We start from the raw sequence: 12,832 nt of genomic DNA, 5'->3' as shown, positions 1-12,832 counted from the left end.
GTAATGATAATTATGTAGGGTGTCTCCACCTAGTGTAGTGGGCTAAGTAAGTGCAGAAATGTATGTACTTATGGAGAGTGCTCTTGGCTGGTTTTTATTCAAACGCGTCGAAAATTAAACAGTTCTCAGTTCGGGGCGAATAGTAATTATTTATTACCTACCGTACAGGTTGGATTGGCTTATACTGTGTGGGTGTGAATACCTACAGCAAATGGCTTCCATTGAAAAAAAAAAGTAATGCGTTATTACTTACCCATTCTCTTGGTAATAGCTTCGTGTGATCCTCGTCATCCTTATTGGTTAACATGGCCGCTCTTCCTACTTCCATATGTGAATGACATTTTAGAAGTGGTTCGTCATGGAAACACGCGCCTTCGAGCGGTAATCTAAGTAAAAAATACTAAATTATAAGATACACTCTCTACTCTCTCTTAAGAGGATAGTGGACGAGGTAATCAAACGAAAGAGCGTAACTGTGGTTAATACATATCTAGGGAGGAAATTGGGGACTACGTTTGTATGGAGAAGCGTAGTTGAGCGGTCGTCCACTTCCGTCTTAATAAAAAGTACTAACTTACTATATTAGGCCGATTAGGGGATGAATTTTTAAAACATTAAGTATACTCGCATAACGTTATACCGGGTGTGGCATGTAACACGAGCAAAAAATTAAACTGTAGGCTGTACTCCTCAAACTGACCAACATTTGTTCAGCGACTTATAAAAATACTTGTTTGAATTTTTAGTACACTTTACTTTATTCTAAGACGCAGTGTATTGCGACTTTTGTTATGTTTAAGGCGTGACAAGCAAGGCAATTATAGATGATAATGGCGTACATTGAAGACAATATTTAATTTGTATGAAAAATAGGAAGTCTAAAAACTTCATAATTTATAAAAGTTATTGTACAAAAGCGTCATCGTTTGAGGAGTACAAGTACAATCTATGTTTTAATTATTTGCACGTGTTACAGACCACACAGGTATAAGTATGTAAAACGATTTTAATAATCTAGTGTATAAAATGAGTATCCACTACATGATACTTATCTAAAAATAAGTTTATTGAATAACATTATACAAATAGACGCATAAACATAGATCGGGTGTATACTAGTAGGAGCCTAACTCCATGAAAGCATCTATATGTTCAGTCTCCGGGAGAATGTCGATCTCGACGGCTTCCGCCTTCGCCTTGGTGCCGAGTTTCGGGTCCACGCTGAAGAAGCGGAACAACTTTGAGAGGTTTATTATAGAGTAGGCGGAGTGAGCCAAGCAATCCTCTGTCATCTCTTTCAATACTTGGAAAGCTGAAGCCACGTGCGACGCGACTCGGACTTCTGTAACAAGAGCGGATGTTCACCGTCGGTTGATCACACTAAAATTGAAGGTAAATTAATTGGGTTGTTTTTATAAAAGACCCATAACGTGTAATCGCTGTCAGAGTCAAACAATTTTGGTAGTTAATAAGAGTGGCAAATGGAGATTACAGGTTGCGGGCCTTTATAAAACGCAACCTCGCAATTTTATCTTATGAAACAGTTGCTGTAAAATTTGGGGTAAGCTTTCAGTGCAGCCTAAGTATGCCTTTTTATACAATCATCTTCATTATCTATTCATCAACACGATCCTAACGAGCCTAGCGAGAGGTGTTGAGTTTGTGTTAGTTTAGAGTTCAAGTGGGTTGGTCTCTATACATATATGTATTACATAAGATAAAATAAATGTTGCAGTTTCAATTATAAATACATATTATAAGTAAACACCATATTTACGGTTTGGTACCATAAGATTACGTTTGCCACCGAAATTAAGTATGAGAAACTGGGAAGTAGGTGAATTTGAAAGCTAGATTTTATTCATACAGACATTAATTGTAGCTTATTATTAGGTAGGTATATATAAAAGCAGAAAACCACTCCGATTGCGGTGCTGATTAACAACGTGCGCTGTGGTAGCAGCGGGTCGGACGGGCTAGTCCGTCCGTATGAAGTTTTAATGAACGACCAAAGTATGACATTATGTGTCGGTTATATAATAATTACATATATTAGTATCCTACACGTACATTAGTAGCACTCTAAGCGGGATATTCTGGCAATTCCATACTAAGCATGTGCGACCGACCCGGTAGATGAACAGTGTGATTGCGTCATTATGTCTTTCGTGCATAAACACACTATACAAAAAAACAAGTACTTTGAGCCAACTTACTTAAGTTATTGTTTCTGTTGATGTCGAACAGGAAGAGGAAGAAATTTATTTGTAGATAGAGGTCTTTCTCAGTGTACTCTCTAAACATGACACCTTTCTCGCAGCGCGGGCAGAGCGGGAAGCCGCCGGCAAAGGCCTGCGGCAGCCGCGGCGAGCGGTGCGCGCACGCGGGGTCCTCGCACGCCAGCCAGCCGCCGTAGTACTGCGCCGCGTACCCTCGCAGCTGCCCGCTCAGCGCGTTCTGGACGCTAGCCAAGTAATCCACAGGCCTCGCGTTGCATTTAGAGTTCTGGCAGCACTCCATAAACGATACGGTCTCCTTGTCCATTTTAACAAAACACTCCCTGATTTTGTTCTCCATCTTGCAATTTTCACCGACGCACGTAAAAACGAATTCTCTGCAATGTCTATATTTTTCTTGTTCGTTTTCGACTTCGTAGGTGTCAGTCTGTGTGGTTTCCTTTTTGACGGCTTGCCTGTAGCCGGAGGGGTCCAGGCCGAGGCAGCCGGCCACGCGCGCCGGGTCCACGCCCTCGATGGGCTCGCAGATTCGCGATATCACGGGGTGAAGTTGGTGCGCCAAGTAGTATTGGTAGTCTACCTTCAAATGGTCCGAACTTTTTAGTTCTTCTATATGATACGCTCTTTGCGTCGCCGAGTTCGCAGTCCCGTCTTCGCAAATAATGTAAGGAACGATATCGCCTTTCTTGAATCGTCTACTATTTTTCATATTAAGTCTGAGTGCGACTTGAACGTGCGGTTGCGTATGTTTGTCTGCATATTCGCTCGGGTTTTTCGTCAGCTGCTTCGTTATGGTCAACATAGAGAGAGGTATTTTCCCACCCACGAGATCTTCTTTCAGTTTATTGAGATGGGCCTGTATGGTCTCGAGGCGGTCGTCGGGGTTCTGCTCGGACAGAATCTGCGTGAGGATGAAGCGGCCCGCCTCGGCCGCCAGCTGCGACCAGTCGCGCCGCACAATGTCTAAACCTTTGTGTTCTTGACTCATTACATATTCTCCGCTTTTATTTTTACTAATTACGACTGCGGCGTACTTTTTCTTTTTTAACAGTAATAGGTATCGAAACACGCCGTCAATGTCTAGCTCGATCTGTTTGTACTTTTTGTTGATCTCTCGTTTCAAATCGTTGCCGATCTTGAAGACGTAGTCGTAGTCCAAGCAGTTGGTGTTGATCATCAAGCTGTCGGTGTCGCCATAGACCACCTCGTAGTTGAGCTTGTGCACGATGTCCTTCGTGTCCAGGAGGATCTCGCGGCCCTTCATGGTGACGAGCGCGGCCAATGGCTTGGCGTAGAAGCGCGAGTGCGCGAACCCAAGACACCCGTACATGGAGTTGGCCGTCAGCTTCAGCGCCGTTTGCCGGATGTTGTATTGCATGTACTGCTCCGGGGGCAGATCGCTCGCCTTCATTAACTTCTTCACTTCTCTTCTACTCTCTACCAGTTTTCGAATTTGCGTCGGTAGCACGCCAAATTCACTATTAGGTCCCGGTAGCACTAGGTTGTTCATGTCGTCATCGGGAGCGGAAGCGTTCTTCCTTTTTACTGTAGTAAAGCAGATATTGTACTCCTGTATAATACTGGGATACAAGGAATTGAAGTCCATCAGCAGTATGAGTTTATCGTAGAACCCTTTTTTAGGATCGAGTACCAGGCCCCCGGAGTAGGCGGCTTTCTTCTTGGCCTGTTTGCCGGGAGGCGCGTCCCCGTCCCCGGTGGCGGCGGCGGCGGTGGCGGCGGCGCGGCGGCCGGCCGCCTTGTCGGGCACGATGTACTCGCGCTCCGTGAACGCGTGCAGCAGCAGGAACTCGTTGCGCTCGGAGCGCCCGCCCAGCAACGTCCGCGACATCACGTTACCGGCTATTTGCGTGATTTGTAAGGCGAGCGGAATCACATTCAGTTCGCACATAATCTTGAGTATGTAGGATGCATCTTGCATACTCAGCGACACTAGCTGAAGGAGATCGCCGCTGTTTTCGTAATATCTATGTAAATCTTCGAGAGCCACGTCAACACGTTCGCCTTCGGCCATTTTGAGCACGTTTACACAAAGCGTGTCCATATCGAAACTCCTCGACGAGATGAGTTCCATGGCAGACACTTTAATGTCGCAGACCAGCCGCCCCAAAAAAGCGTCCTTACTTGCGTATTTTCTTTGCGGCACCGTAGACCTCTTTAGGCGTCCCAAACGAGACCAATTTGGTATATTCAAGTCTAATACATTTCCTATCAATAAATCCTGTTGGAATCCCTGTAGATCGTGGCCTACGACCAAATCTGGATCTAGTTTCCAGAATTGCACCATGAAATAGTTTAGCAGCTCCCTCTCCGTGTCGCATTTAGTCAACTTGGTAGCTTTGTACTGAGACAGCGCCTGCTTCAAGTCCATCGGCCACAGGTCGGCACACTTGGTGATCACTGCAACCAAAACAACAAATACATGTCACACACACCCGGGCCCGCCGTACCTATTCAACTACTACTACATCGAGATGGGATACTTGCCACAGAAATGTTGCTGGAAGGGCGGGTTCGGTGGTGGTTTGTGCACAGGGAAGTTGTTATGTACCAAACAACTTAGCATTAGTATTTTTTGTTTCCTAGTTTTTACATTCATAATTGTTCTCATGTTGATCTGAAAAAGAGCATTTTTTCAATAATAGTCTGTTACATCGAATGCGCATGATAGATAAATAGGGGTCGGGTTGCTAAATCTTTGACTTCGTGACCAGCCGATTTTGCACTCACTTCCCGGGTTTGAGCCGTTCACCGCAATAAGAACAAATAGACGTGTTATAAAATCACAGTTTTGTCTTAGAGACCCTACTTCTTCTAACTTTCAACTCTGATGGTTGTCAATATAGGTATTGGACGTAGATAAATATAGCCGGTCAGACAACTTTGTCAGTGGAAAGAGGCGCGAAATTCAAATTTTCTGTAGGATGATTACCCATCGCGCTTACATATTTTGAAATTATGTGCCGCTTTTTTCTACTGTCGGAAAAAGCTTGACTTTATATAAGGGTAGTATTTCACCTGTCCAATTTCTTTGCTTCGCACTCTCTCATTAAGCAAATTGTGAGACGCAATACACATTGGACCAATATATTGGACAGATAGAATACCAACCTAAGTTACTCTATGGTAGATTAGATAATAAGCGTTCATTTGTTTTGCTGTCACATTAATTTCAATTGTGAATAAACTAATCTTTTATTTCAATGAAGATTTAAAAAAGAAACTCTGGTGGTTAATATTATTACCGTGCATATAACTATTGGTGGAGGTTCTAAATCACCAGTCCTGATAACGCTTATATTTTCCATTTTTTCTGTGGCCCCCTCAAGCTTACACCAGGACACTTTGGCCTGCACCGCGGCGGGCTGCCGGACCTCCAGCCAACAGGGCCCTTTTATCTTCCTCTCCAGCAGAAAAGTCTCCAGCGAAGATGTGTTGGACCCAAAAATATGCGAGAAGGTCAGGTACTTCTTTCCCACTGGGGGCGCTGGAAATGCTGCCTGCAAATTGATTACAAATAAATACACATCGATTAATATGGAACCTATCGAACAATGTTAATAATATTTTCAAAGTACCTTTATTTGTGATAAAACGCTATAAGAATCTCTATAGATGAAGATCGTATGGATGAATATGTGTAGAAGATGAGAAAACGTCACGTTTTTCTTAGATTTCTAAATAAAATATACCTGGGGACAATCGACCTCCCAAGTAGCATTGCAAGCTGTATATAAGCTGTATTAAAGTTTATTTGTATACTATAAGTCGCAGACTATAAGCTGTACAGTTAGGCTGTACAAAGGCTGTATAAGCGCTTATACAGCCCTTATAAGTAAAAAAAGGGCCCAAATTATACAGCCTTTGGCGTTATTAGAGCTGTAGAGTAGCTGTATAAGCAATACATAAGCTGCATAATAGCTGCATTACAGCTATATTTCGGTGTAACAGGAAACCTTAACACTACTGATAATCTCTTATAAAGTACGATATAAGAATATACGTTTTAAATGAGTTATAAGAAAGAATTACAAGAGAATAATAATCATTTAAGAAACTAAAATATCTTAATCTTGTTCATTCGTAATATAGTAATGGCGACAATAAAGTGTTATAGTGGATGGTAAAAGTAAAAGTAAATATTATACAGGACTTGAATGGAATATTACATTATTGGTAAGTGCGGATTATTATTTATTGTGAACCTGTGTATCTTTTCTGGCAAAATATTTACGCGCCTGCAAAATAACAAAGAGAAACCATAAGGAAAATATCAAAAATCGGTAAAGTTACTGTTTGTTTTTAAGGTTAGAGTATCAAAAATATTTATAAATATTAATTCTAAGGCTTAACAATTTATTTTAGCTGGTAATCATAACACGGCGTTAGTCTGGTAAATATTAGCAAGTATTTCTTTAATTATAATTACAAATACGTTTTTTTTTATTGTAAAATGGCGACAATTTTTAAACAGCCTACAGGATAGTTGGAGAGCATTATAATCTTAGTAGCTGTGCTGTGTAATAAATGGAGTGTCTTTTACAGCTTTTGTAATTAAAACAGCTTTACAATAGAATACTTGTATTCGTTTGGCTGTATTTCGGTTCTCCGTACATAAGTTATAATTCTCTTTAGAGATCCGTATAACAAATAAAAAACCTGTAGTGTAACTGTCATATATTCCTTTAGTTTTATAATACACTTATTTTCAGAAATCATTACACTACTATACTTATACGAGTGTAAAATTACGCCAAAAGATTGTTATAAGCGACTCTATCAGTAATACAGAAAAAAGCTGTACTATAGCTGCCATTTATTCATTTGGTTTTATAATACCCTTACAGACAGAAGTTATACAACTACTATTCTTATAGGAGAGTAAGATTACGCCATAAGAAATAGCTTTAAAACGGGGTTGACAGATACATTTGTACAGCTACAAGTGCCAAGTGATACTACAATACAGCCTGTATACAGCTTTTACGATAAAATTAGCTTGTAGTGTTTCACAACACTTAATGTTTTAAAACGGAGTTGACAGATACTTTTGTACAGCTAAAAGTGCCAAGTGTTACTACAATACAGCCTGTATACAGCTTTTACGATAGAATTAGCTTGTTGTCTCTCACAACACTTTTAGTTTTATAGTAGATTGTTTATATTCTGATAAAGCACCCCATGCTTCCGCAGAATCCTTTATAATGATTTTATACAGCTTGAGCTGTATAATGTCTGTAAAGTACCTTTTATACAGCTTAAATCTTTTCTGACACTCTTATACGTCCCTTAAATCACTCTAAGTTCTTAATTGGCTGCTATATTGATGTTGCCGACACTTCCATGCTACTTGGACTATCACCAAACCTAAATAAAGCTATATATCCATAGAAGGTACCTACGAGCTCTGCTGCTTGTATATGGGTATGGGTAAAATAGTTTTAAAACATATGTGTAAATGAGTTGTTGTTGTATAACTGACCGAGTATTTGACCTCCAGATAGTCGGAGAGGGCGGGCACGTCGGGCAGGCTGAAGGCGTAGCTGCGCGCCACCTTGCGCGACTTGAACTCTTTCAGGCCGAGCTCGGCCGCCACCGAGTTGTTGAACTCCTCGTAAACGTCCATCATGCTCACCTCCTGCTCCGTTGCCTCCAATGTGATTGAGTCTAATTTCTGGAAATATCAGAGAAATTATCATGCATGAACATTACAGACAGAAACATCATTACAAAATTACATTCATTTTGCGATGGCTCACACAAATATATGTGGAACCGATGAAAACGACAAAAACGCAATAAATCCATATTATAAATTTGAAAATAACTCTGACTGCATGTTTGTCTGTTACCTCTTCAGGCTAAACCGCTTTAACGATTTTGATAAAATTCAGTTTGATTAGTTTAGTCTCTGTTAGGGCTGAACCCCTGGAGCCTAGCTCCCGCGGGCCTGACGCTTTGGGTGTCGGCGGGCCGGATTGGAACGCGTCGCGGACCGGATATAGCCCGCGGGCCGGGGTTTGGAGACCCCTGATTTATATTATTATTTTATTGGCTGGCCTCTCTCTCTTATTGTTTTATGTCATTTAATAAATATATAATATTCTCTTATAGAAAGCCCCAAATAGCAAAAACTTATATCTTGATGATGTCAAAACATGCATTTTTTCTGAAAATACCTGGGGGCCGACTTTTTTATTTCGAGCGCTCGAATATCTGTGGAAAACGGCGAATTGATATTTTTGAAATACGATCAATAGAAACTGGGAATCTAGTGGTATTGACCACTCGTTTTCAATTCTAATTATTAGTAGAATTTAAGTAAATGCCTAGTAGTGGAGATACATTGAAGCCAGCCACATGAAATCGAGCGATCGAAATTCAAAAATCAGTCCCCTGTTCTGTTTCAGAAACATTGAGTATCATGCTTGATTTGTAAATAAAAATACAAAAATCATTATATGTATGCCTTTAAGATTTGAGGAGTTCCCTCGATTCCTCATGGATCCCATCATCAGAACTGGGTTTTGACAAAAACGGGACCAATCTGTACATACAATCATAAAAAGAATTTTGAAAATCGGTTCAGCAATGATGGAGATATGGAGTAACAAACTTAAAAAAAAGAACATACAACCGAATTGATAACCTCCTCCTTTTGAGATTTGGAAGTCGGTTAAAAATACTATTGTTCCCGTGACATGTAGAAAATTACTTACCAATCAATCGAAGCTTAAGATAAACACAAAACAAAAATAAACAAATGGAAGATAAACAAAGAAACAGAAAAACCAAAAAGTACAGATAATTATGTAGTGTAGACGATCGCAGTGAGTCAGCCAAGATCGCAAAGCAAAAAGGTGATAATATCACCCATTATGTATAATAATAAGGGTGGTAGTCCATAATTGAGAATGCAATATTATATAATCGCGTTATTTTTATCAATATTCGCAATGCAGTGTCTTGCTAACTTGCTAAATACATTTGTAGTACACAGATCAACATAAATATTTTCATCACACCAACTGGTAAAGGGCTCTCTTGATTGTTCAAAAACTGATGATAAAGTTGCTTTTTCTTTTTATCCACATGTGTGGCAAAATAATCTGATGGAAATATTGACTTGTTTCCTTATGTTGGCTGATAGAACAATAATTCAATTTTCATTGAACCAGAATTCTTTTGATTGATGATTTTGAATGATAAATATTTAATAATGTTCATTTGGTTTGATTTAGTTTGATATTTTACTGTTAGTATTTTCCTTGCGTTGGTGTTGTGAATTTTTTTTTAACCCTCGCAACGCTGAAGCACAATGTAAAAAGTAACAGTGGACCGTCGCCTTTGATGTTTGCGTATATGCCGACACCGCACAGTAGGGTTGTCACAGACTTTTACACAGCTGCCCAAAAGACACGCTAGCCCTATAAGTAAGACAGCCCTGTAAGTAGTACCGAGCTACTAACAATGGCGATGTATGCAGCTCGGGTGAACGCGACTCACACCTCGCATCCCGCACGATTGCTTTGTCTAGACGGCTTCGTCGAATGACTGTATTGTTTTATAGATTGTGGCTGACGATTCCACTTTTCGAACCACTTGTTACGCTCGTGTTCAATTATGGAATCTTTCGCTTGCGCGCACGAGCGGTTAAATAACAAATTTGCCCCCTTGTAAAACAAATAACTATTATTTATTTATGCAAAATAATGTTCAATTAGCCTTCCTTTGAATAAATCTACACAATAATTATTACTACTACAAAAATTACATATTATCTCATCCATTATTATACCTATTGTAAAAAGATAGCTGTTTGGTAGAGAAACACTGTTCTTTAAGACAGTAACCAACTGAACCAACCAAGAAAAATAAGGGATTATAAAAGGACAACAATACAAATATATCAATAGTAATAAATACATAGTTTTATATATGAAATAGCTGGTACCCTACTCATCTAACAGATTAAACTACCACCATGTTTATTAGTATCACTAATAAACATCAATGAAAAAAATATATATAATAGTTATAATCTTGAATAGAAAAGGAAGCATTTTGCAAAATATGCTCGCCTGTAGGAGTAACTCGTAAAATCTTTTACCATTGTAATGAAAAAAATTAATGAGTTATTTTTTATTTAGCACCTGTAATAAAGCTGCATGGCTGATGTATGAAAGATGTATTTTTGTCAAACAGAATTATGGATGTGCTCATAATTTGCATCTTCATGATAGCCTATAGGTTTCGCACCAAGTAACCAGTTGTTATTTTATGTAATTTATACTACAAAATTATATAATAAAATATTAAACTCACATATTCTCTTGGTAGAAGAAATAACTGTCGATTAATGTTCTTGACCACCAAGCAGCAAGACACGCTTCCTGCAGACTTATTGCCGGGCTTGACATACACGCGCCCAAACAGGTAAACCACCCCGGGTTTCACATAGCGGTCCTCCCATGCATCCAGCCAGTAGAACCTCAGTACTTGTTCTCCATTCTCATTTGTCTGCAGTGGCAACAACCCATCAGTTTGGACAGCTAAGCTGGCTTGGTTGTCACCCATCTCATCCATCCAGTTATTAGATAATTCTTTTAGCTTCATGGGAGAAGGTTCTTTCTTTGTAGTAGAAAAGATTTCAAATTGCTCAGTCAGAAATTCATCCGCCACATCAGTTAAGGTGGCAGCAGAACTGGGAATGCTCTTATCATCTTTTGCTACAGCATCTGTCTGTGTTGGTAAAGCATCATTATGAAAATCATCAGCAAAGTCAATATCTTGTGTTTGAAACTCTTCAATGTTTTGTGAAGCACTGTCATCCAATTCTTTTTTTATATCTTTGTCAATAGTCCACTCAGGCTTACTCGATACTGTTTTTTCATATGACTTGGGAGCCTCACTGTCTACAGCCTTAAAAAATATACAAACACATATCATTTACAATCAATTTATAATTAACATCATACCAATATAGTTCATTGAACAGAGGTGTCTGCTTAGTTTAAATTGTCCAGCCCTTAGGGTGTCATGAACAAAACCAAAAACATAGATGAGAATAAATAAATAGGTCATGTACTCACATTGTCATCTTTCTCTGTTTTGACTTCAGAACTATGCTGCTTACTAAAAATATTTGAAGTCTTTTTGACCAAAGAGGACAGGCTTTTGAAATAATTCTGAGCATCTTTTTTACTGGAATCCACAGTGATAACCTTCTGAGCTATCAGAGGTTTTGGTTTGACAACTGCTGACGCCACATTGCCATCCAAATCTGACATAATATCTGATAATATATTATCTTCTGATATTTTAGTGTCCTGTAAAAGAAAATAATAATTATATTATTTTTTTGTTTTAATCAAAGCAAACAAGTACATACATAAATAAATGTATAATTGGTGTACCTCTTTTTTCTTAGTGGGCATAGCTCCCAGTAAGTTTCTTATATTGCCTTTGGCCGAAGGGGCTACAACACGAGCCTTCCGTTTCTGACCACGGCCACTCTCTTTGTTTGTTGATGATACATAAGTGTCATCAACATCTTCATCATCATCAAATATTTCACGGCCATCTTCTACATATCCTGTTCCATCTGGAAAAGTGAACAGATGAATGAATGATGGATATGATTTCTTCACAATCAAATATTTATAAATGGATAAGTGTACAATGAAGGCATATCGGATGTAAGCTCTGGTAGTCCACTCGCACACAAGACAAGACAACCAATGACAGATTCCCAGTTTCATGATATGTCCCTTGCAATCATGTACAAGAATGAAACACATTCTTGCAGATAGTTTTAAGTAAGAAACAGACTGACCGTCCTCGATCCAGTCGTCGTCCTGGCGGCGCTGCACGCGCGCGCTGTACTCGCGCTCGTCCACTGTATCATACACGTTCTCCATGTCGTCCACATCGTACTTGTTTTTTGAACCTTTTCCTTTCAAATTTTTCAACTTTTCCAGTGCCGATAATCTTCCAAACTTATCAGTTTTTTGGCGTTTAGCCCTTTGTCCAGCTAAAGGTTAAACAAGGAGTATAGTAAGGTTAAAAACACTTTTATGGAAATACGGTGGATTAACAGATGTTATATGATAGTTACCTAAAGATTCCGCCATGCTTTAATATTTTATTTATCAACAAACTTCATTCGTAGAGTTATTTACAATGTGATTTACGGGTAAAAGGTATTTGGTATCCCCTAACGCTGACACTACTTTTTCAACTGGAGTTTTGACGTTTAAGATTTGGATTGGCGCGAAAACTTTTTTTTTTAGATACAATGACATGTTTGGTAAATGACATTTAGCACTTTCTATCCACTCATCGTGCGACGGATTTCCGGATCGTGCTATCCGTTTCACCAGAGGACATAGAGTGACATAGAGTGAAAGCCGTACTAAAGGCTGCACACTAAGAGATATCGCTTTCTCGCTCTTCCTTATGGGTGCGACGCACAATGACCTTGGTGCGGCGCGATAGTCTGTTACCACTATAAATTTAGGAAGATGCAATAACCCCGGCTACACACGTTAACTATAAATTGTAGTGATTAATCTGTG

At 39.4% G+C, this 12,832-nt stretch overlaps 1 protein-coding gene and 1 long non-coding RNA gene across 2 annotated transcripts in view; one reads left to right on the top strand and one right to left on the bottom strand.

Moving 5' to 3' along the window:
- Positions 1 to 12,832, top strand: part of LOC134804941 (uncharacterized) — a 384,312-nt gene that overhangs the window by 352,335 nt on the left and 19,145 nt on the right. The gene's annotated exons all lie outside the window — the stretch shown is intronic.
- Positions 1,049 to 12,291, bottom strand: LOC134804590 (DNA polymerase alpha catalytic subunit). Its single transcript, XM_063777702.1, has 9 exons — positions 12,091 to 12,291; positions 11,672 to 11,859; positions 11,348 to 11,584; positions 10,581 to 11,177; positions 7,738 to 7,929; positions 5,501 to 5,755; positions 4,743 to 4,872; positions 2,217 to 4,655; positions 1,049 to 1,342 (listed from the first exon to the last, which is right to left on the bottom strand). Exons 1-9 carry the CDS (start codon positions 12,173 to 12,175, stop codon positions 1,116 to 1,118), a joined length of 4,350 nt encoding a protein of 1,449 aa, XP_063633772.1. The 5' UTR covers positions 12,176 to 12,291; the 3' UTR covers positions 1,049 to 1,115.

This window comes from Cydia splendana, chromosome Z (assembly GCF_910591565.1).
Source record: "Cydia splendana chromosome Z, ilCydSple1.2, whole genome shotgun sequence".
Taxonomy (NCBI): Eukaryota; Metazoa; Arthropoda; class Insecta; order Lepidoptera; family Tortricidae; genus Cydia; species Cydia splendana.
The sequence above is the reverse complement of the archived record's forward strand: the minus strand, read 5'-3'. Positions and strand labels throughout refer to the sequence as shown.